We start from the raw sequence: 24,100 nt of genomic DNA, 5'->3' as shown, positions 1-24,100 counted from the left end.
TGAATCAAACATTAAGGTCACCAGAATATAAGAGATGATCACCAACTGAAGAAACTCTTGATTGTGAAACAAATTCTCTTTGCAATACCTTAGGAGATATATAGAGAACAGAATGGTGGATATGGATGCTGATATTGGGGTGTAAAAGGTCAACACACATGGGTATGGACAATGCTTCGTTGATGTTTCTTTTTGTCCACTCCATCTTTAGAAACTTTGAAATATTTAGTAGCCATGTTTAGACCCTTTCAGTGTGTACTTAAAAAATGGAACAATACCAACCATTTGAGGGAATTGAGATAATTCCTGAGTAAAGACACCCTTTTGCCACTTCAAATACCAACCAAAGGAGCATTCCATTTTTCAAGGCACCCTCAATGCTTTAAGTGAGGATGCCTAAGATCTTTTCTTCAAAATATCAGACACAATTTAACATTTTGAGTCTTTGTGCCAATTGGAAAAAAAACCCCTTCTTTAAAGAAATTATTTCTTCAAATATCAGTAACAACAAACAGGGGGTTCATATTTCCCCTGTATCTAAAGAGTGGGCAGAAATATAATTATCTAAAAGTAAACACTGAGCAAAAGAAAAATAAACTTGAGATAAAACAAATATTTAAAAAAAATTACACAAAAGAACATTCAAGCAGCACATCTTGCTTATCAATAAAAGTCATTTCTCACTATAAATATTAACAATTTACAATGCCTGTAATAAAAGTAATAATTTCAAAATATATTAACGAAAGCAACGTACTTTGCAGTAATAACAGTAACAAGTCAGCCTCTTTGGATTCCTGTGCCACAATAGTAGAGCTGTTAAACTCAAGATAATTAATCCAGCATAAAGCCAAAAAAGGTGAGATCCTAAACTGACACCAAGGTATAATGGTTGTTTACTTTTTATAATTTAACAAAAGATAACCCTGCATGTATGTGAAAGCCATTTAAATATCTGCTTGGAAGGAATATAAAGCATAATAACATACACAACCATTTCTAGAAGAAGGAACACCCTGACATATACAAGCAAAGTAGTTTTCTAGGAAGTTCTACAAGAATTATTTAAAAGATGGTTAACTGCATTCTGTAGACTGTGAACTTTTTCCCTTGTAACTTTTTAACAATTGTAAATAAACAAAAATTTATATTAAACATCTTTAAAACATATTTTTATCTATTGTTACAGTTGTGAGTTAAATTTCAAGCAATCCTTTTAATTGCCCTTCTTAACTCTGTCAAATATTTAACTGTTTATACTTAACCTATTAATAGGCTAAAATATCTGTTACCTTTGCTATCAATGACAATAAATTCAAAACATGTTTTGCAATAATCATTGAGAACCTGCATTAATTACATGGAACAATGATTGGTCAACACAACTCCTGACCTTGTCTAAAACTATCACCTAACTCTGATGAGAATGAAGTAAAGCAAGAAATCCCTAATCTTATGTCTCGTGCCTCCTTGAAAAATCTGATTTCAAAATAAACATCCACCAGAAAAAATGACACTACAAAAGAAAGTTCAAACACTACAAAAGAGCCATTGAAATAGTTTTCTTGGGCATATCTGACTTGCCCAAAAGTTTAAGCATTTTTTCCAATTTCATGTCTGACCAGATATTTTGGATCAACAAACAGCAACTACGCGACAAAAGAAAAAATTCCCTGACAGGTAGGGCAGGTTTAGCGTAAATAATGACAACTCTGCATTAAATAAAGACGGGTTGAGCTCCTCAAACAAATTCTTCTTACATACATAATAACCAATTGCCTGTGTATGACTACATGTATCACCATGTTTACTCCTATGATCATTGACACATTTTATACACTTGGTACAGTGGTTTCTATCTTTGTGCAATGCAGCATTCATTCAGTCCCACTGGCAGTGGGTGCAGGTTGCGTGGTAGGAGCAGGTAACTTCAGGTCAAAAACCTGCCTTGCATTTTCAGTTGAGGCACGAGCTACCTCTTCAGCATCAACTCCAAGACATTTTGCAACAGTGTGGGCCACAATGGGAAGAGTACAAGGCTCATTCCGTCCCGGTTGACACCTTTTAAGAAGTGACTTGCAAACATCATCCAACTCCTTTTCAGGAGCATTTGGGATCATATAAGGAGCATCACTTTCGAGAAGAATCCTGTCCAGTGGCAAAACACCTTCTTTGAGAGCATCTCTTAATGCTTTGCCTGGACTCTCTGCAAACATGAAATTATAATTTTTAAGTCATTCCTTTTTTCTTGTTTAGTTTTCCCTGTTTTTTTGCCAAAATCATGACCAAGGGATTATTGCAAGGATACAATGTTAAATTCTCAGAAGTCGTCAACAAATAATGTCATCACATTACAAGAATTACAAGTAGCTTTCAAGTCTACAACTTTACCAAGTTGAAGTTGTGAAGAAAATTACCACTGTCATCTGTGAACTTATGGGCCTTGCTCATCATAAAGTCTCTGCAGCACAGTGGTAGAGCATCAGAGCGCAAAAAATCTGAAGGTCTGAGGTTGAATTCCTCATGGGGACTCGTAACTTTTTTGTTGTGAAAAGATGATCAACATCTTTCTTAAGAAACAAAACTGTTCTTAAGTTTTTCTCTTTTTTCCATTTTTATTGCAATTTGAGGTATTAGATGATAAATCCATCCAGGGTTAGCTAACAAGTTTGGATTTACTGGTTGGAGGTGTGGTGGTTGGTACATTGGACTCCCCATCAAGGGGTTCGGGTTTTAAAGTGCACCTAAACCCCAAATTTTTTTTTCGCTTAACGAAATAAGCCTATTTTTTGGAGTATTTCTGTGCAAAAATTTTTTAATTTGCTCAAATCTTTAATTTTCTATGCCCAGTCAAAATACGGAAAATCGGCCGCCATCTTGCCCCACGACCGAGTTTAAAGAAGAATGGCTCTAGCGGGTAATGTGACGTCAAATCGAGAACACGAAAGTCTGCATCTCACACATTTTCACTTGTTTGGGAAGATTGTCGTCGATATTGTCCGAAATATGCCGACTAAGTGTGTTGTATGAAGATTGTATGAAGCGCGATACCCTCTTGCAAATTTCGCACGTTGCTACATCCTTCTACAACACACTTAGTCAGCATATTTTCGGACAATTATTGACTACAACCTTCCCAAACAAGTGAAAATGTGTGAAAAGCAGACTTTCGTGTTCTCGATTTGACGTCACATTACCCACTAGAGCCATTCCTCTTTAAACTCGGTCGTGGGGCAAGATGGCGGCCGATTTTCCGTATTTTGACTGGGCATAGAAAATTGAAGATTTGAGCAAAAAAAAAAATTTTTGCGCAGAAATACTAAAAAAAATAAGCTTACTTCGTTAAGCGAAAAAAAATTTTTGGGTGTAGGTGCACTTAAGATTGAGCCAGGTCCTTGTGTTGAGTTCACAGCACCTCTCTCTACGCAAAAATATAAATGGGTGACAAGGAACAGCAGGGAAGCTAACGAGGTGATCTGTAATGGAAAAGCATCCTGCCCAAAGGGAGTAACAATACTGCTGGTACCTTCATTTTAAGAAGACTGAGAAAAGCTTCCTTGTGGGCCATTCAGTTCAGGATATAGACTTTGGACTTACTGGTCAGTACCCCTCAAAAGTAACTTAGTTGAACTAACCTTTGCAAATAAAACCACAGATTCCAACATAAAATCCCATGGCAACATAGGCACTCATTTCAGAGACGCTACCAGTGAAACAGTGAATCACAATGGAGGGCAACTTGCCACTAAACTGACTCAAGACCTCAATAAACTTCTGGTGTGATGCCCGCTCATGTGCTAAGAGAGGTTTCTGAACCTCACAAGCAATCTCAACCTGTTGAGTACAGTTTACATTCATGTTATCAAAGAGATAATATAGCTGGTTTGGTCCACAATTCCAATGTACTAAATACCCATGGGCTCACCTGCTTTGTGAATGCTTCAACTTGTGCCTTCTCATCTGAATAATTTCTGTGGAAGTCCAAACCAACTTCACCAATAGCAACAACTACTGGGTCTTTAGCTAATTCTTCAATCTCTTTGGCTGTTTTTTCATTCCATTCTTTTGTTGTGAAATGAGGATGTACACCAACAGATGCATACAAGACACGTGGGTGTGCTTTAGCTTGAAGAACAGCTGACTGACTCATCTGTAACGTGTTACCTGTTAGGATCATTTGTTTGATTCCCGCAACATCCGCTTGTTCTATGACATTCCGTATATCTCTTGAAAATCTGCAGAGAAAATGCAAAGTAACAGTTAAGTTGATTTTAAAATACAACCTACCTAAAGCTTTAATCCTTATAATTTTCTGTGATTTAAGAGCATTAAGAGATCTGAATGTAGATGATCTATTTAATAAATAATTAGGCCTTTTGTAACTTAATTATGTTTTACAGTAATAATAAACCTTTGAATACAATTATGGAAACAATAGTGAATCGATGGAATAAATGATTACATTCAAAACCTAACTTATTACATTTCACCACACAATAACAGTGCTTGACTGATTGTTTTGAACTAAAAATGCCTGACTACAGTTGCTTTTACTTGGTGTAACAGACACAGTTGACATAAAACAATAGAGAACAAAAGACAAAAGAATGAGGAAAATAATAGGTTAATGAGGCAGTACTCTATAGCCCATTGCAGAAACGTGGGAGGACTGGGACAAGTTTCTTATATTGATTACATTGAAAATCTAACAATTTCAACTGAAATGTTACTGAATGAAAAGCTACCCAGCCAAGTTTGAGAGTTTTTAGCAGAAAAGTGTCCAAATTGGAGCCTCGCAAAAATTCCATACAAACCCTTAAAATTTTTTGCCCTGTCTACCCAATCCATACAAACTCTCTATTTTAGGTGATATTTGAAAAGCTGTTATTTTGCCATTTTCCTCCTCGAAATACTTCCATTCTTGCTTAAGACTCTCAAATTTAGTTGATCCTTTCTTTGAATATCTTAGATTTTCAAACAAACGGAAAACAACCACACTCTTTCCCCAGTCCTCTCACATTTCTGCAATGGCCTATTGTGATGTGTCCCGTGTCTCCTTCACCAAGAAGGAGCCAACGACAGTGTACTAACTTCTTACTAACCGAGCACAAGGGCCGTAAAGGGGAATATTGGGTCAAGATTGTGGCAGTATGGACCAAGCATGGGGACATCTGTACAAAAATAACCAAGGACCAATATTCCAGGCAGTACGACTGGAGCAAGCAAGATTAGTAAGTGGTCTGTCATATGGAAATTGGATTAAACTACTTTATTTTATAAAAAAATTGACTAATAACTGTTTCTGAGGACAGGTTCTGTATGGCAAAATCCTGACCAAGAAAGAACCAATCAGAATGTTCAGATTTACAGGACTGCCTTGCAATATAATAAAGTTAAATAATGAACCTTGACTCACGCTTTGTTTGGCAGATTGACACCAACATCAATAAGCTGCAACCTTTTATCTTCTGGAACTGTCACTATTTCATTTGGACCTTGAGGAAGTCGCCTGTTCCTTCGACCCCTTATGTTATTATTATACTGGTTCATTCCATAGGGATAATTAGCAAGCTGTGGAATTGGCATTACATACGAGGATGGAAACATTGAAGGAATAGAGACTTTACTCCTGCGACTTCCTCCTCCTCCTCCTTGTGTATTAGCTGGTTCAACTTTGATGTACCTGTCATAAAGCTTTGTTCCATTCAGCTGAAGTAAGTGACCTGGAGTACAATGGAGTCTCAAAGTTTTATCTATCTTGCAACCAAGGTGATGGCACAGTTATAGTTCTGCTGCCTATGCCTGGCCGAGTCATTGTTGTGTTGTATTCTTGGGCAAAACACTTCTCTCTCAAAGTACCTCTCTCCACCCAAGAGTATCAACAGGTTCTCGTGAATTGTTAGGGAGGCATGATGAAATACAGGGGGGGTACCCTTGCAATGGACTAGCATCCCTTCCAGGGCAGAATAGTTATACAACTAGTTGCTTCATGCTATGGAAACTGACATAAGCTCCAGCTGGGGATGGGGGGAGGGGAGGGGGGGAAGGGAGCAAGCACTTGGCTTGAGAACAGACTTAATCTTTATCATTGTGCTCAAAACTTACCTGCCAGTTGCTCTGGTACATTAATAAATCCAAATCCATAAGAAGTTCCTGGACGTTCCACAGATAATTCAATCCATGAATTTGATCTCAAGTAAGGTGTGCTATCTAAACCAAAGTGACGGCGAAGATCATCTTTAGTCACTTTCAAAGAAAGATTGCCTGAAACACAAACAAAGTATGGATCATATTAAGCAAAAAACAACAGCACACGCTTGAAATGCAAGGCTCCAAAAGAAAATAACAGGAATTTTGAAGGTCTTTTGTGTACAACTCTCTGCTAATTTTGAGTCAAAGGCATCATATTTTTCATTTTCAAATTCTTCTACAGAGAGGCATGAGAAATTGGCCAGTAGGCATTTGTTGACATTGGAGGGGAGTTTTTTAATCTGCTGGCGTTAGAAACACGATAGGTTGTGAAAATCGGCAGCCAGTAGAAGAGTGCATTAATAAAAACAATTATTACACCACTCGGGCAGTTAGAGGGCCAGCAACTAAAATCAACAAATCAAAATGCTCAATTGCCGGTCAATATTCTTTCAGTATTGGACTGGGCACTGTCCCGAATGGTCCCAAATTATACCGCACTTGTGTCCCTTTGAACTTCAGTCGTGCAATAAATCTCTTATTAACCAAGCTTGCTCGGGACCGTACTGGAAGAATATCGGCCCTCAGTCTTTTTTGTACGGACCTTGCTGCGCTCGGTCCGTACTGTCAAGACCTCGGGCCGATATTCTCCCAGTACGGCCCTCGTGCTTGGTTAATAAGATATATATATTCTGACCTCAGGAACTACAATCATTTGTCGGGATGTGGAATGATGAAGCCACTGCCTGGTGAGAGGTCAACTTAATCTTCAAATTTCCTAAACATCACGTGTTGGATCAGCACACGTAAAAAGGGGTTTGCACAAGTACAGAATGTCGAGTGAAGTTTCATGTTTCATCGCGAGAGAACTAATCTCAAGCTAAAGAGGAATAACCATGCCAAGGCCAAGATCGCAATCATCTCTCTGTAGTTTTATTAAACTCTAGGGTTTATCATTCCATCAAAATCGCTTTCTGTAGCTCTTTAGAAAGGTCATAATGCTCTTAGCTGTTTCAACGTCATCGAGAGATTTCCGTGCTTTCTGTCTTAATTAATTTCGAAACTGTGACAACCACAACAACACGGCCAAATAATTCGAGTGAGAGGATTCAGTGGCTACATAATAGCGCGAAAAGCATGAACTCGACTTGACAAACAAAATAAAGCTGCTCATAACGACCACAAAAAAGAGACGGCTGGAGATTTAGAGCACAACACCTGAACGCCTGTCACAACATACAAGCTCGGCTATGCCGATGTATTTAGTTCCAGTTTACAGAACGCTAACTGCACCTACCTATGTAAAATCGTCTATTTGTTGACATTCTTGTAGAATAGTAGAAAAAGGAGACTTGCAAGCGAGGAAATGGTCGCGGAGAGAGTTCTGCGATAGCCAGGCGAAGTTTGGTAGAGTCACGTGTAGTGGAATGGAGCAAGCAGGGGTGCCTGAGCAACTTTACAGGAAGTTGGCGGGAAAATGACGTAAACACTGGATCCAGAGCTCAACCGTGCAAAACAAGGAATGCCTGGGGGATGTTTTACACCTGGCGAGTTACCATGTCTTAATTTGCTACTTTTACAGAATTTGACGATTTATGAAGAAAATTAATTGTTAAAAGCCAAGGTATGCCTCTTATTCGTCCCAGACATGTGTTATCATTTAGCAGCGAAGATACGGTAAGTTCGATTTGTTTCGCTTTCCTTGTGTCACGCGGCCATATCTTAATCTAGAAGTTGAATCGACAACTTCCCCTTCCTAAACATTAAATATTGATTTCACAACTTTGTTCTTCCTAGACACAACCAGCACAGAACCTGCTTAAATCAGAAACGTATAGAAAATGGAGGTGTGCTTCTCCAGGAGAGAAACAAGCTTCAGTCATTTTGGAGGTAAAAGTTTTGATAGAAATGATATTTGTGCAACTTCAAACACACTGAATGCCTGTATTATTTCCATTGTGGTAAAACTTTGTATACTCTTGTATGATGTTAAGACTTAAATTTTTTTTCCATTTCAGCTTGAGAAGGCAATGCAGATACACTCCATTGATATTGGTCAGCATCTTTTCCTTCTAGAAGTAGTTATAATATGAATCTTGAACTAAAAAACTATGAATAAAAGGGGTAAGTTTCTAAAGAAACTGTGGTGCTACGTTGGTGGGAGTGACAAGGTAATTTGATTATATCAACTAAGTTGAAATTGTAAATTGGCGACCATTAAGAGTTAAATGCTGACATTTCAAGCATTAGCCCTTCGTCAGAGCAAAAGGCTAACGCTCATAACATCAGCTTTTTAGCTCTTTATGGTGGCCAATTTACAATTTCAACTTAGTTGATATAACCAAAGTAAAAAACTATGAGCTTAACTTAACAAGCTTTTCTCCCTGGATGTTGTTGTCACCCATTACAAACAATTCAGTCAATAATTTTTGCTCTTCGCTGCCACACATTCCCACATAAATTTCTTGAGAGAATTTAATGCAAGATCAAGATTATGTCCTCTGGTCATCAAGTCTGTTTATTTTAATCTCCTGTCAGGTAGACAGTGTTTTGAAATTGTAAGAAGAGTTATTACTTTCAGTGGTGAAAGGGTAAAAGGCTGCTTGCCATTAAGTATGAGAGATATTAAAAACTGGGTCATTGGATGATGCAATTCAAGACTTTTTATTGGCTTAGCCATTATTATTATATACCATAATCTACAAATATGGTAAGCATATACATCAGCTTAAAATTAAAAGAAAGCTAAAAAATTTAAGATTTGGTAAGATTTGTCTAATATCTTGAGGTGTTTTTAATAAAACATTTATTCCACTCACGCTTGTTGGATATGAGATGATTATAGCCAACTTGGAGCAACATGCCTCATTGGCTATCTGTCATCTCATATCCAATGCGTGCTTGTGGAATAATTGTTAAATATTAAAAGGTATTCAATGCTGTTTACTTTACATTGATCATAATTATCTAGGTAACAATGGTTCAGCATTAGTGGAAGTATTAGTTGGACGATCTTCTTGGAGCTCTGATGAACAATTTCAGGTGAAATCCAAGTTTTCAAAAGAATTTTTTGCTTTGTTTTATTTTTATACATTTCACTTGTTTGTTTGCTTGTGTTGCATAATTTTTGTACTGTGCAGACAAAAACAAGAGCATTGTATTTAATTTGGTTTTTAAGTGTTTCAAATGTTTGCTTTTTAATTTATAGTTTTGATAAAAATAACCAGTGATAGGAAGCTTGTTGAGAGTGTTATTATATATTATTGTTAGGTTCTTCTTGTTGCATCATCTTTTATGAGCCCAGCTGAAAGTAAATCTTTTACCAACACCAACAGAGTGAGGATGTTTGGTAGGCCTGAGCAATCTTTTTATTTTTGATTGCCCCAGAGTTTGGATTTGGCAAATAATGTTGTAGTGTATTGTGTCAGATAACGTTACTTGATGTTACCACTGGAAGGAACTTCCTATCACTCAATCATGTTGTAAATTTACCCTCCTTAATAAAAGTGAAGTAACTTATTACAAGTATTGTATTGTGAATATACTGTCTTGTTTATTGAATAAAGGACAGTTAAATTTCTTTAGAGAAATGAGTGAGAAGTCACCTGACCAATGGATACTCTACAAATGTTTCATTGTTCCATAAGCTTTCAAATTTTTAACCCACTACCAGAAAGGAATGTCAAACAGATTGAAAGTGAATTCACCATTGATTCAAATGTACTGCATTACATCCACTGATACTTTTGAAAACATGGTTCTATCTTGAAGTTGACAATTTTGAATTTTTTTTCACCTCTCTGCGAGATATGGTAAGTCAAAGTGACCTGATCTCCACTGAGATTTACAGGGTTAGGCTCTATTTTCTTGGTTAGTATTTAACAATTATTTGCCAAAGGTGAGGTGAATAATTGTTTAAGTATAATTACAGAGCTGAACAACAGAGAAATTTCTAAAATCATAACATTTTAGTAACATTTATTAACATTTTATTTTAATATTTTATATAAACCACGTGGAGTGGTTTATATAGCTTCATATTAGGAACCGCTCGACCAATCAGATCGCTGGAAACTCTTTGCTCAGCTCTGAAATTATACTAAAACATTATGATTAGTGTGCCCATATAACTCTAAGCTCATCAGATTTTATGCCTTTTGCATTTTTCTTTCTATTTATTTATTTGAAATTAATTAATATTCAATTCAAAATATTCTCCCTAAATATTTAACTTTATCGTCAGGTGTTGATAAGCTCTCTAAACCAATTGCTACTCAGAAATGGGACCGGATCAAGTTAGTGTGCACCCAACCATTTAATAAGGTAATACACATCATAGGTTTTCTATGTGAAAGGATTATAAAATGGCTAGAAAATTAAACCTAACCTGTATTTAGATTAAACAACACTTTTTCAAACTGGAGATGATTGTCTTATTCAATAAAAGGAAAAGACAATTTTACTACATATAAAGCACATCTTGACTTGTGAAACTATGATATAATTGAGAACTTGGTTAGAGATCAAGGCAGTATCTTCAAATTGATGGTTTTTTGTATTCTCATCACCAAGGGGAGCAGGGATGGTGCAGTGGTGAGAGCATTCAATTCCCAGACCTGGTATCACATGTGGGTTGAGTTTGTTGTTGGTTCTCGTCCTTGCTCTAAGGGTTTTTCTCCAGCTCCTCTGGTTTTCCTCCTTCTGCAGAAACCAACATTCCAAATTCCAATTCGATCTGGCAACAGTGAACAAGAAGCGCCACCTAGTGGAATGTCCATCATTAAATTATTTATTTATTATTTATTTACCTGTAAACTGATAGAATGTGTGGCTCATTGCTCAGCAAGATGATAACAGTTCATCCTCTAGAGTTATATTTGAAACAGATGTTTTTACTTTTCCAATATAAATTTTCAAGAGGTAAACCAAGCGAGTACCATTATCCTCAACATAAATGGCATTAAAAGTTGATATTAATTTGATATCAGTCACACTCCACTTTTCAGTAGGGAAAAATTGTAACAAGGAAAAGGTAACGTGCAAATTGACAAAGATGATGAAATCAATACATTTGTCCTCAGTTAATAAAGATAAAAAAAAAAACTGCAACAGGTTCCTTTTTGATTATTCTTGCCATCCTTTAGAATGAACGGTATGGTCTTTCCTTTATAAACCTCCACTCTCCCCCTGATGACATGGATGAGTACTCTTTAGCTACAGAGAAAGCAAAGCCCCACACTCCAATGACTGTGAGTATCAAAAATCATTATTGTGGCAAAGAAATTTTCACTTTTCATCTCTCTGCACCGCTCCTTGGCAAGACTTTTTATTAAAGTTTTAGAGAGATTGTGAATGATTATTTTCATAGTCCTACTTGTGTGCAACCTTGATTTCTACAATTTAAAAAAAAAATTATAATAAGCTTTATGAGAAAAATAAATCCCTAAAATCAAACAAATTGAATTCTACCCAAGGCATCTGTTAAAGCGTTACTCACTTGTTAACCCTAACAAGAATGCTTATTATGGGTGACAGAGTTGCTTGGACCTTCAACCATGAAAGCTTTCTTAAATAACTGATTTTCTTAGTGTAGGATGTCTAATAATAAGCATCATGAGAAAAATCCCTAAAATCAAACAAAGTGAACTCTACCCGTCTGTTAAAGCATTACTTACTTGTTAACCCTAATAAGAATGCTTATTATGGACGGTAGAGTTGCTTGTACCTGCTACCATGAAAGCTTTCTTAAATTATTGATTTTGTTAGTGTAGGATGTCTTTGAATGAAGGCCAGTAGTTGTTAAATCTAGTGAACGTTTTGATGTTTAATTCCTCTTCCCAGTGATCGGCTTACTTCTTCTGGCAAATATGCTTCAGTTGTATCATGTTCTTGGCTCATTCTGTAGCAGAATATGGCCAATTTCTTGGAAAATTTATTTTAGACCAATATGATCATGATTTCTCTACGATAATTTCAGGGTTCAAAGAGACTTGGACGCTTCACATTAAAAGATGATAGTGATAGCGAAGAGCAAAAAATTTCCTCTGGAAATCTGTTTTTCAAAAAACTTCAAAAGAAAACCTCTCCACCACCCATGGCCACCGCAGCTGAAGTGCGAGCAGCATCATTGGCTACCAGCTCTTCAGTTGACAAGAGAACAATAGCTGCCAGCACTGCTCAAAATCACAGACACCCATCACCCAAGGATGGACAGTTAGGGACCAAAGGTACACCCTCAGTAGCCTCAGACAGACAACCAGTTGCTAGAGACAGAGCAGACAAAATTGAACGAAGATCTTCCCCAAAACCGGATGAGAAATCTTTTCAAAGGAAAACAACTGAGGTAGGTTTTTACTGGCGGGTTCTTATTGGCGGGTGACCGCCTCCCGGTTAGCTCAATGGATAGAGCGCTGGACTGTAGTGCGAGAGGTCGAGGGTTCGAGCCCCGGCCGGACCAACGCTCAGGGTCTTAAAATAATTGAGAAGAATTTGCTGCCTTTCTATAACATCAAGAAATGGTTAGATATTCTAGTCTTCTCGGATAGGGACGAATAAATGGAGGTCCCGTCTCCTGCAGGGTTGGGGCAGGAGACGTTAATTTCCCACACACGAGATTACTGTGTGATGGATGTCCTCCCCTGGGGTGGGATGGGTGGGTTAGGACAGCAGGTCCACATCAGCTATTACAGCTGCCAAATTAATCAACCTGCTAAAACAAATAAATGAACTTCAAACTTGAACTTCAGGTCAATTTTTTAAATGCACCAATTTTTCATTCAGTTAGCTTCAGAACAAATTTCGACTTGATTAATCACGTTTTCCGTGCCTGAGGACGGCTGTTGAAAAAGGGAAAAGGCCAAATTTCTCTTCTCGTGTACAAGGTTTCCCGGAAAATCTAAAATTCACGGGTCACGTATATTTCAGGAGGCAAATCACGCCTCACGCCTCAAGGTTTTCGGTTGATAAATTCACGAATCACGCTCGCTTTTCTGTAAAATTCATGAGCCACATACTAATTTTGGCCTTGATCACGCGTCACGAATAAACCCTTCACCACCATTTGGAAATAACTAGCCCTAATCAAAATTTTCTTTCTTTTTGACTTTCAGAGTACCAAACGGAAGTATGAAGATTCACCAGAAGGGAAAAATGGAAACAAACCAGCGCCACCTTCTAAGAAAAAAAGAGGTGAAAGCACATAAACAGGATGATTTTTCAAAATGTTTTGACCGTGACTGAATTAATTTTGACGCCAATACAAGTATTTGCTAGAAAGAGACAACGATGACAAGCCCACCAGGCAATAAGTAATTATTTTGTAATTTTTTCTTCAGAATCTCCCATTCGTGACGAAAGTTCTGTTCCTTTTGATGAAATTATGGTAACGTTTGGCTTCTAAAATCCATCTCACCTCTTTGCTCGTTTGTCTTTCAGCATAAACAATTCACTTTAGGCTCTAATCGCTTCTTGCATTTTTTTGTTTGTTTGTCTTTCGAAGAAAGGTGTGGTGTTTGTTATAAGTGGATTTGTGAACCCTGAGCGAGGTGATCTTCGCGAAAAAGCATTGCAGATGGGAGCGCAATACAGACAGGACTGGGGAATAGGATGCACACATCTCATGTAAGAGGCGTGCTGTGACAATGTTCAAAATCTACAAACAGTAAGACCTGCAAAACTTTCATGCTGCACTGCGTGCAATGAACTTTAATGCCTCATTTTTTTCCTTTTTGTAGTTGTGCCTTCGCCAACACTCCAAAGTTCAACCAAGTGAAAGGTTAGTTGTTGCTTGCATTAAATTTCAAGCATGTGTCAGTGGCCAAAGGAGTTTTCGATACGAAGTTAACCCCTTGACCCCTGATCTGATTAACATGTGATTTCTCCGTAGATCATCACGACTGAATCCAACATTGAGGTCATGAGAATAAAGAAAATGATCACTGACAAAAAAGAAGGTCCCGATTGACAAAAAAGAATTGTCCTTCTCAGTACCAATGCATATGTAAAGAGGTTAGGCTCCATTTCCGCCGCTCTCTCGGGTCCAGTCTTTCTCGTTCCGGTTCCTGGACAGCGGCTGGCTAGCTGCTGGTAATCGAGCCTTCAAATAGATCAGTATGGTGAACACGTATACTGACATTTTGTAACGGGAAAGTAACCGAAGGCGGGGGGCTAAGAGCACCATCCTTGTCGACGCCTGAATTTTTTTCAAATTTCTTTTTATGCAATAACTTGAACTGCAGGTAACCTGAAAAAATTATCTTGATTTATTTAATGTCTACTATATTTTTTTTTACATAACGTTAGGAAAAGGAAGGATCATCACAAAGAAGTGGATAACAGACTGTTTTAAAAAGAGCAAACGCTTACCCACGCGACAGTAAGTAACTACGCCCCTGCGCCTCATATTTCACTTAGGACTCTTAAGAAAATTTCTGTCGAGAAATCGAGAGATGTCCTATTTGTAACGTTGCGTTTGTGTTGCGCAGGTGTTCAAAAGGTTTTTGTACGTTTCTTCCCGATTTCCGACGCTTCTATTCGAACTCGGACGCCGTTCGTTCGTTTCCGAACGCTTCGGCTCAGTTATGGACTATTCCATCCAGTTTTTTTATTATTGAACTTTTCTCTTGATTAGAAATTATGTATGAATAAACTTTCTTTACGACTTCCTTTTTTCTGAAAGTTACCACTTACCAGGCGATAGCAGTTCATCTGATGAAAGCAGTGAAGAAGATGTCAGAAAGACGAAACTCCCGCCGAAACGGCCACCTCCTAAAACTGGAAGTGACAGAAAGAAGGCTCCAACAAGTGATGCGAATTCAAAGGTGCGATTAGTGATGCACGTGATTTTCTTGTCGCGTGCACGTGAACACTTATTAAACGCAGCTCAAGTTTGGTACAAAAAATTTGGATCCTCAGTCAGTCCATTGGCTCTAAAACATGAAATCGAAATAGGTGCCGTTTGGTCTGAATGAAAACGACTCTAATTTGTCTACGCACAGAAAGACGAAACTCCCGCCGAGAGCGACAAAGCTCCAGTGGCCAAACGAAGGGAAGTCTCGGGTCCAAATGAAAAGAAAGGTATGTAGACGCGCACTCACCAATCAGAATCAAACGTCTGCTTTGAATAATAATAACATGCGATGCTGAAACGAATCGAAAACACAGACATACATTAAAAAAAGGTATTGAAAACTATTAAAAATGGGGTGGTTGTAAATTTTAGATTTTGTTGGAAATTGCCCCAGCTTCTTCAGTCAAATCTGCTTTCTGTTTTTTCTTTTCTTATTCTTGTAAGATGCAGCCGTGAAAACAGAAGAGAAATATGACATTTACGGTGGTTCAACTGACGACGAATCGCTTCAACCGGAAAAAAGAGTTGTAAAAAATGAAATTGCTCCATTTCATTTGAGCCCAAAAGACACTTCAGCCAGTGATTATGATACAGAGGATGAACTGAGAAGGTAAACAAACCAGAACTTGAAGGCAAAGCAGCCTTCGGTGAAAACAAAGAAAAACGCACGTGATCAAGTCGTGCGTGGGTTGTTACACGGCATAATAATAATAACAATCTTTTATTAGGAAGCTCCATCACAATAGTGGTTTACATAGAGGTCCTAAATACTAGATGTGTATTATATAAAAATACAATAAAAATATAGAAATTTGAGCTAAAATCGAAATATAAAAATGATTACAACATATACATTGCAAAAATTAATTAAAAAAAAAATACTTAATTATAAAAAGCAGAAAAAAGACACTTCTTAAAAATTGGCAAACTTACTGAGTTTCTTACAGTTCTCTCTAACTCATTAAAGTCTTTGAAACAGTGATACCCCGAGCGATGTTTTCCCCAATTGTATTTGATTGTGGGGAGCTCTATAGTATCGTTATTGCGCGTATTGTAGGAGTGCATATCACTCTTTCTTACAATGTCCAAAGAATGGTTCAAAGAATGGTATCTGATTAGTTGAAGGGGCAGAGCGATCTTTCTTGACCAATCATAAGGCGCAGCAATGCAAAACCGAGTCAATCAACTCAAGTTGAAAACTGCTCTAACCGAATATTCCTTCATAGGTGCAAGGTGTCATTGGCATGTAATCTGACTATTGCTGCTTCAGGGTAGTTTGTTTTTATCAACTGGGTTGATAATGTAAATTGGGCACCCCGTCATGGGTTTCAAAGTTGACGTTTTGAGCGGTAGCCCTTCAGTAGAGCGAATAAGAAGGGCTAACACTTGAAACGTCCGCTTTGAAACCCATTACGGGGTGGCCAATTTACATTATGTGGGAGGCGCGGTGGTCTCATAGTTAGTGCGCTCGACTCCGGATCGAGTGGTCTGGGTTCGAACCCTGGCTGGGGACATTGTGTTGTGTTCTTAGGCAAGACACTTTACTCTCACAGTGCCTCTCTTCACCCAGGAGAATTAAATGGGTACTGGCAAATTTAATGCTGGGGGTAACCCTGCGATGGACTAGCATCCCATCCAGGAGGAGGGGGGGGGGGGTAGAATTACTCCTAGCCGCTTCATGCTACGGAAACCGAAGTTAAGCGCAGGTCCGATGTGCCACATGGCTCGTACGTAGGTTTCACCTACCTTTATCAATTTACATTATCAACTCATTTGATAAAATCAAATTATCGTTTTACCCCACCGACGCAGCGCAACAGTTTCTTTAGAAACTTACCACCTGTATTCATATCGCTGATTTAGTTATGTGATTTTATCTTTGTAGAATCCAAAAAGAAACCGGGGAAAGTGAAGATATATATGGCGGTACGACTGATGACGAACAAGAGGACACGACCAAAAAAGGTACGGAAGGAGAAGGTGGCCTTCATAAAAACATCTCGAATCCCTTTTTTTATCAAAATATTAAATTCATGGCTCTTTTCAGTCTAAGATCTCAGGACATTCAAAATCAGAACTTAAAATTGCTTCCCTTATCGGAACGTTGTGCAATTTTCGAGAAGGAATTGTTGACAGGCTCACTATAAATATTTACCAGGAGTTTTCGACCTCTTTTAACGCCCCTCCAATTTCTATCAGAAATAATACCAGACCCTCGCCGTTTTTTTTTTTTTTTTTTTTTTCTTTTTTTCGCAGGTAAAGCGGAATCTGCTGATGAAGTTACCTCAGACTCAGGGGACCTTCCCCCGTTACCAGACTTCTTCTCTCATAAGCATTTCATGCTTTATGGTGAAATTGATGGCAAGACCAGAAGACTGTTGATAAGATACATCACTGCTTATAACGGGTAATAATCAAATAATAATAATAATAATAATAAAAAAGTCTGTTTGATTGCAGGACGTTTTTGCAAGCGTCAAAGGGCCGAGTGATCGTCTTTTTCTCGTAAATTTCTTCTCAATCCTCAGAACTGTCTCCGTTGACTCTTTTCATTCCCTGCAGAACTATAGAAGATTACATGAGTGATAATGTGGACTTTGTTATCACCAACGAAAGTTGGGACAAACACTTTGATGAGGTGAGTAAAGTTTACTAGTTAGCTCTTCCCTCTTTTTTGTTACCCATGAGATTTCATAAGCAGACGAACCACGTTAAGACTTACACCTTGATCCGTTGTTTGAGTCCTTGAATTCTGAATTCATTAATTCATAATCCGTTGTTCTGAGTCTATGAATTCTGAATTCATGTACAACTACACGAAGACTATTTTCGCCGATAAAATGACTGGAGAAGAAGAGGGAACTGAATTCTTTTTTACGGAATTTCTCGATGCGGGGTCCAGGGAAAAGAGAATTTCGTTTATCTATAGAACTATAAGAACTAGAAAAAAATCTAGAAATCGACATATCTTAGCCAAACCTATAGTTGCTATAGTCTCTCTTTGAGGTGTTCCATAAACATAACAATTTGTTTTTCCTCTTCTTCCCAGGCTCTCGATGAAAACCCTTCCCTGGCCTTTGTGCGACCTAGGTGGATCATTGTCTGTCACGAAAAGGGAGCCTTTGTTCCATTTCAGCCATATATCATAGTCCCTTCTTAGTGAAGGCCACGTGGAGTTAATGTGATTAGCTCGAGCTCCTTCTCAGGGTAAATGATTTCGACCCCGGTTTTCGATGATTATTCGTAAACTAGTTGAGAAAAGGCCGAGACAATATCGATGTTTTAAATCTTTTCACCGACAATAGTGCTCTTGCTCTATGTATCGGGGTCCTCAATTTCATATTACCATACGAAGAATTTAATTCCCTAGCTAGTAAATTCTTTGAACTCAAAACCTCTCAGAAATTCACAAGGTATTAGAGATTGATAGGCTGCCAAGCAGTAATCACCGCAGTGATCACCGCAATGATCACCGCACTTCACACATCGCAAAGTCCAAACTGGCGTTTGACGTAAGGCATTCTCCCTCGGCATCCATTGTACTAAATTCTGAAAAATAAAAGTTTTCCTCTGTTGTTGTTGATATTTGATCATTTCTTGAAACCATTCTGATTTTTACAAAGCTTCAGGTGTTCACCGGTGTTTTTTTTTTTTTTTTCTTTCCTTTTAACTTTTCTGATTATAAACCTCTTAAAAGTTTGTGCTTGATCAAGATTGAAATCAAGTATTCAGGTTGGCTGTGATACCGTATGTGGCATCAAAAATGAAATTTAAGCATAGATAAAGGATACTCTCCAGCTAACCCCTATTATACACTAGTCTCCTCTCCTCTGAGTGAATAACTGAAACGAAGAGCGACCTGCATGACCCTGTACTGTACTGTATTGGTTGCGAGAGTTCCAAGTGTTCCCGATATACTTCAATTTGTTGAATATGACGTGTATGCAACATCGGAAATAACCGCTGGTCTTTAAAACGGCCATAAACTCATTAGGATTAAATCTCAGAATAGGGGAGGGGAGAGGGGGAGTGTTTTTTCACAGTATATCAAGGCTATACATTTTCCTTTATTGAAATAAAAGTGTTGTCCCTATCATTTAATTTCTTTCTTATTTCAATGAAAGGGTCTCTCAGTATTCTTAGATTGCCTTGAAAATTTAATATATACAAGGCGAATTTTCAACACTACCCTACCCAGGCTCTAATCAACACGTATTCCTTCTTGAGATTACCAAAGATGGCGGGCGGGTTGAAAAGCGATGAGTAAGGCATTTTCCAATCGAACATAATTTTTACACGTCAGAGTAACAAAAATATAAAAGAGGAACTGTTCTCTAGGGAGCCACTTTAGAGTAGAGGGCCACTTAGGTACACCTGTATTTTGAAGTGTCAAACGAAACGAAATCGCAAAAAGTCAGGTTTAAGAGAAACTTTGCTTCTTGATATTTTATGATAAACAATGTTTCGCCCAGGGCGAAGAAGATCCCCAGGGATCGGTTTGTTATTTTTGGTCAGCCAGCTCTACAACATCGGTTTCAACAGGATTCCTCCAGTGACACTGTCTTTCATCGGTATAAACGTCGCGGTTTATCTCCAGCTTCTGAAAAACCTTCCACCTCTCGGAAAAGCTTGTGTTAGTGCACATCATGTCTGGTACGATGGCGATTATAAGCGAATCATTTTCGCTGCTTTTTATCACTTTGACGACTTTCATCTGTACTACAACATGGCCTCGTTCGTTTGGAAGGGCAGGTCGCTTGAAGCTAAGATGGGAAGTGCGAAATTTCTGTACATCTTGTCCGTGTTCATTGTCGTAACCAACAGCGTTCTTGTGGCCTTAGACATTGCCTTGGCAAATATAACCGAGGACTATTCCTACATATACACCTGTGCCGCAGGTTTTTCAGGTGTCATCTTTTCTCTTAAAGTTCTTACAACGTACAACCTTCCTTCTGGTGTGTCCATGGTAATGGGTATGTTCCCTGTGCCCGGGAGGTGGGCTTGTTGGGTGGAGTTGATTGTCATTCAGATCCTGTTTCCAAATGTTTCATTTACTGGTCATTTAGCTGGTATTCTTGTGGGATTCATGTATGTTAAAGGTCCTTTGAAGTTTATCATGGACACAATCAGTGGTGCAGGTAGGTATATATTTGTGTTATTTGACTGGTGTGAGGGCAAGCTAGGTAGATATTGTCTGAAGTGCTTCAGTCAATTGAGTCCTCAGGACAAAATCAAAGGAATAGAATTTACCAATAGCTGGCTACTTTGATTGCAAGACAACCCACAAAAAAATTAGTGTACACGTAACATTCGCAAAGCCACCCTAAAGAAAGTTTGAGAATGACTGGCATACCCCCCTTCAGCTGTTCAAAGAACAAAGAGCAGCATTATAGAAGAAGAGAGGAGATAGTAAGGATATTAGGGGTGACAGTGGTATTCTATTCCAAAATTTTAATCATCTTAATAGTTGAGTGTCCACAATTTTGTAAGTGATTGAAGCTTGACCCGTGCATGGTGAATTTGTTTTGTCAAAGGCGTTTTATTTGTGGGAACAAAGAAAGGGACCCAAAGTGATTAAGATGAACACAGCCTACTTGCTTGGGTTGCTAATCAACCACATCTTTTTGCCAATTTATTAATGTTCTGTACCTGCCAGACCTGAATTTAACCGTATGTTCTCCTAATGAAAACTATTGAGGAGGTTTTTCAATCCCCAATGTAGGGATGGTTCCTCTCCCTGGCCTTGTATACAAGATAAGAAACTAACTAGCCCAGGAAATATATTTTTTGCAACTTTGCTTTCCTATTAAATCACCTCATTACTCTAACCGCATCACACATTTAAATTTTCTTTCGAAAATGATGCGATATTTCAATAATTAAAAAAAAAAAAGACACAAGAAAAATAGTTTACTGTCCATTTATGAATTAATACTCATGAATAAGTTAAAAGGAAATTTAAGCTGTGTTCCAAGACCATCAGCCTACCTGTTCAAGTTGTTTTAATAATGATCCTCTAATTGGTTCATAACTTAATCCACTTCTGTTTCTTGGCAAAGAGCTGTTCCAGGTTGTGTTATAACTTGGAATTTATTGTGATGATCTAATATAAGTAATGGTGAGAACCTCCTTTTTCACTGAAATAAGACTTAGACAAGGGAAGAAGTGTTTATTTCTATTTGTTTGTAATGATGAATTAAAATTTTTAGGTTATATGTATCACATTTCTTTGTCTAAACTTAGAGTGCTTTATCCCCTTTTTTCGCAGGATCAGGGTTGACGAGAGGAATGAGACGCTCCTACACATACCATGTAGGGACAACAGGTACAATGAAATGAACCAAAAAACTGTTGTAGTGAAAGGTTAAAAAATTCAGAGAAAGCTTGCCTGTGGATACAAATTTAATGTTTCCTCTCTTTATTAAATAGGATGAGTACAAAGTGTACAATATTCACATGTCCCATAATTCTCAGAAGTATTTACTAGTGGTAGATCTAGGGGGTAGCCAAGGGGGGGGGGGGGACCCTTATTTTGGGTAAAAAAATAAAGTAACGCAGAAGGAAGAAAAGCTGGCAGGTGTGCACACAGAAAAAAATTTCCTCCCACTCCCTCTTAGCTCAAGGTGCAGATCTGCCACTGTATACCACACAAGTGAGCACTCATCCAATAAGTTCATGAAATGAGTATTATTAAAATTTAAATTTAAGCCAGGGATGGCCTACAAGAGACATCTTCACTGTGGATTAGGAAGCAGTTTTGGCTAAAAATGCTACATAGCATTTTAACGTATACTCAGGTGTTTTAAAGTAGCCTAGTTGTTTTCCATTACTGTAGCCTTGGTTAAAGCTGTAATCACAACCTAAGTGACACACTCCTCGTCTTTGGTCCAATCTTTCTATAGGACGAAGAGGAAACCGACAGCCTCCGGGTGATTCTGATTCCGCAGATGAAGAACTCCGAGAGGCTATAAGGGCAAGCCTCCGGGAAACACACATGAATCGACAGCCAGACCTGGATGATTACGACCCACGGATACAGACGGCGATAAGAGAGAGCCTAGATAACCCTGGAGGGGAGCCTTCTCGGTGGTCTGATAACCAGCGGCCTCAGAGAAGAGAGCCATCTCCCAGATCTCCACCATACCCTCCTCAAAATGGGGGCCGTTATAATTCTTGGTCGCAAACTTCATCTGGTGATGTTTCTTCGCGGCTGCCACCCTACCCGTCACAGGGGCCTCTAGCCTACCCCTCCCAGGAAGTTCCACCGTACCCTCGAGATCGAGAAGGTCTTTATCCCCGACTTCCGGATCTACCTCCTCATACAGGCGGGGCGTTTGCGCAGTCTCCATCGTACCCCTCGAGGGCGGCGGGATCCTACTCTATGGTGCCAGAACCTTCTGCTTCCCCGCAGGAACACAATGTTAACGGATACCCAGGGAGACATGCGCCGTGCCCCACGGATAGTGTCACGCCCCAAGAAAGTTCGCTGGATGAAATTCGTAGAAGAAGGCTTCGGCGATTTGAAAGATAGCATACTGGAAAAAGACTTTCGCAACCTTACAAGTGAGTTGAACCTGCGATGGTACACCACATAAACCAGCTGTAATACTTGAGCGGCCTGCAGTTGGTGGTCGCTTACAAAAGACCTGAAAGTTACAGTGTAGATTCTTGATTCCAGCCAAATGCATCTTTGGGCCAAAATTATATTATTGAAGATCTGTGTAAATTAGGGAGTCCATAACAAATTAACATTCAGGGCCTCATTCATACGAAAATGTCGCGGTTGCGTATATGTTATTCCCGTGCTCTTTCAACGCACATGTTTTACATATAGAGTATAAAGAGAGAATAAATTATGATAGGTCCATTAACAAACAGCAATTTTTCTCAAGTGAGTTCATACAAATTATGATGTTTAAGTCGTCGCGCGAAAATAATACCTCAAAGGTGTCGTTTGACGAGAAACGAAAATTAGAAAATCAATTTGTTCAAAATATAGTTCTCAAAATATATTAGGTTTGCCGGCAATCTCTTGTCGGTGTAATAGCGTAAACCTCTCACGCCATTGGATTCTCTGTGGCTTGAGGAACTTTGCACTTTTTATAGGGAAGTGAACTTTAAGCTTTCGAATTTTGTCTTCTCTACCGGGTTTTTTTTTTAGATTCCAATTCTTCCTTTTTCTCAGCTGTAACCTTTGCCGATTAGGACAATTTTCTTTGACTCCAGTCTTCAGAAAAGAAGGCGCGTGGACCCGGGACCGCAGCGTGAGAGAAAGGGCTGATGGGAAAAAGAAAGAGGCCACTTCCTCTCTCGTTTTCTTACTTTTTACCACCCCTTGCGCTTTTGTGTCGTCCACATTCTGAAGACGACTGGGAACGAGTCACGTGAAAAGTATATGAGGGGTACGGTTTCTAAAGAAACTGTGGTGCTGCGTCGGTGGGGGTAACAAGGTAATTTGGTATATCAACTAAGTTGAAATTGTAAATTGGCCACCGTAAAGAGTTCATAGGCTGACGTTTCGAGCGTTAGCCCTTCTTCATAGTGAATGAAAATTATATGGATACTCTAAAATCATGTTTCCGATTAGGGACTGGAACCCTTTTTTTTTCGGTAAGTTGGGATATGGAAAATAATAATAGGTTCCAGTCCTTACTCGGAAACCTGACTTAAGAGTATACATTAAAGTCACGATTCTTGGATATTTTTACGGAGGAAACATTTTTGAGGCATCGATCGCATCAGACTAAAACCAAATTGAGAACGCGTACCATTGGCAGTTTAAATTATTTTCACAGTAGCGTACATCACACGAGCCTTGACGCGGTGTATGACATGAGACCATCACTGGAGCGAGGCAAAAACCGCACGCATCGAGTTTGCGACGATTAAACCAGCTTTCACCAACGCAGGTTCCTCGCTGCTCTAGCGGTGTTGTCCAACAATCTGCTCCCTTGCCGAGTTACTCCGCCACAGTTCTGTGGCTTTTTTTTTTTTTTTTTTTTTTTTTTTTTTAATCCCTAAGCCGCCAGGGTCTGGCGAATTTTCTCGGTTGAGTAAGACAGA

The 24,100-nt window shown here is 38.7% G+C and overlaps 3 protein-coding genes across 7 annotated transcripts; 2 read left to right on the top strand and 1 right to left on the bottom strand.

Moving 5' to 3' along the window:
* Positions 1-598: 598 nt before the first annotated feature.
* Positions 599-7,645, bottom strand: LOC111339396 (uncharacterized). The gene is made up of 6 exons (XM_022946055.2): positions 7,487-7,645; positions 6,106-6,264; positions 5,417-5,723; positions 3,926-4,235; positions 3,636-3,834; positions 599-2,206 (listed from the first exon to the last, which is right to left on the bottom strand). The coding sequence occupies exons 1-6, from the start codon at positions 7,512-7,514 to the stop codon at positions 1,878-1,880; spliced, it is 1,332 nt and encodes a 443-aa protein (XP_022801790.1). The 5' UTR covers positions 7,515-7,645; the 3' UTR covers positions 599-1,877.
* A 61-nt stretch (positions 7,646-7,706) lies between these two features.
* Positions 7,707-18,620, top strand: LOC111339400 (DNA repair protein XRCC1). Of its 4 annotated transcripts, none has more exons than XR_015989283.1 (20): positions 7,707-7,866; positions 7,987-8,079; positions 8,208-8,244; positions 9,161-9,231; positions 9,460-9,538; positions 10,433-10,512; positions 11,334-11,438; positions 12,167-12,532; positions 13,299-13,377; positions 13,524-13,570; positions 13,688-13,809; positions 13,923-13,963; positions 14,491-14,563; positions 14,867-15,008; positions 15,186-15,264; positions 15,482-15,647; positions 16,923-17,002; positions 17,294-17,444; positions 17,566-17,675; positions 18,087-18,620. XR_015989283.1 is itself a non-coding variant. In XM_088726733.1 (20 exons), exons 1-20 carry the CDS (start codon positions 7,816-7,818, stop codon positions 18,195-18,197), a joined length of 2,043 nt encoding a protein of 680 aa, XP_088582859.1. In that variant the 5' UTR covers positions 7,707-7,815; the 3' UTR covers positions 18,198-18,620. The 4 variants fall into 4 exon arrangements, 3 of the variants coding, with proteins under 3 accessions (XP_088582859.1, XP_088582858.1, XP_088582860.1); XM_088726733.1 differs by having other exon boundaries at positions 15,488-15,647; positions 17,600-17,675; XM_088726732.1 differs by having other exon boundaries at positions 17,600-17,675.
* Positions 18,621-19,264: 644 nt separating this feature from the next.
* On the top strand, positions 19,265-23,804 carry LOC111339402 (rhomboid-related protein 4). 2 transcript variants are annotated; one of them, XM_088726739.1, is made up of 3 exons: positions 19,265-20,175; positions 21,312-21,362; positions 21,940-23,804. In XM_088726739.1, exons 1-3 carry the CDS (start codon positions 19,497-19,499, stop codon positions 22,566-22,568), a joined length of 1,359 nt encoding a protein of 452 aa, XP_088582865.1. In that variant the 5' UTR covers positions 19,265-19,496; the 3' UTR covers positions 22,569-23,804. The 2 variants fall into 2 exon arrangements, with proteins under 2 accessions (XP_088582865.1, XP_022801796.2); XM_022946061.2 differs by having other exon boundaries at positions 21,306-21,362.
* The last annotated feature ends 296 nt before the right edge of the window (positions 23,805-24,100 follow it).

Source organism: Stylophora pistillata, chromosome 7, assembly GCF_964205215.1.
Source record: "Stylophora pistillata chromosome 7, jaStyPist1.2, whole genome shotgun sequence".
NCBI lineage: Eukaryota > Metazoa > Cnidaria > Anthozoa > Scleractinia > Pocilloporidae > Stylophora > Stylophora pistillata.
This window is presented reverse-complemented; position numbering and strand designations above follow the sequence as displayed.

Bases quoted from the DNA above. Each gene is read 5' to 3' on its own strand.
- LOC111339396 (XM_022946055.2), bottom strand. From the start codon at position 7,514: ATGTCAACAAATAGACGATTTTACATAG. The intron at 4,236-5,416 runs GTGAGTCAAGGT...TTTTCTCTGCAG, and splicing joins GTCAATCTGCCAAACAAAGC to ATTTTCAAGAGATATACGGA. The intron at 2,207-3,635 runs GTTAGTTCAACT...TCATGTTTGCAG, and splicing joins CTGTGGTTTTATTTGCAAAG to AGAGTCCAGGCAAAGCATTA.
- LOC111339400 (XM_088726732.1), top strand. From the start codon at position 7,816: ATGCCTCTTATTCGTCCCAGACATGTGTTATCATTTAGCAGCGAAGAT. The intron at 13,964-14,490 runs GTTAGTTGTTGC...ACATAACGTTAG, and splicing joins AAAGTTCAACCAAGTGAAAG to GAAAAGGAAGGATCATCACA. The intron at 17,003-17,293 runs GTACGGAAGGAG...TTTTTTTCGCAG, and splicing joins AGAGGACACGACCAAAAAAG to GTAAAGCGGAATCTGCTGAT.
- LOC111339402 (XM_022946061.2), top strand. From the start codon at position 19,497: ATGTTTCGCCCAGGGCGAAGAAGATCCCCAGGGATCGGTTTGTTATTT. The intron at 20,176-21,305 runs GTAGGTATATAT...CTTTTTTCGCAG, and splicing joins GGACACAATCAGTGGTGCAG to GATCAGGGTTGACGAGAGGA. The intron at 21,363-21,939 runs GTACAATGAAAT...ATCTTTCTATAG, and splicing joins ATACCATGTAGGGACAACAG to GACGAAGAGGAAACCGACAG.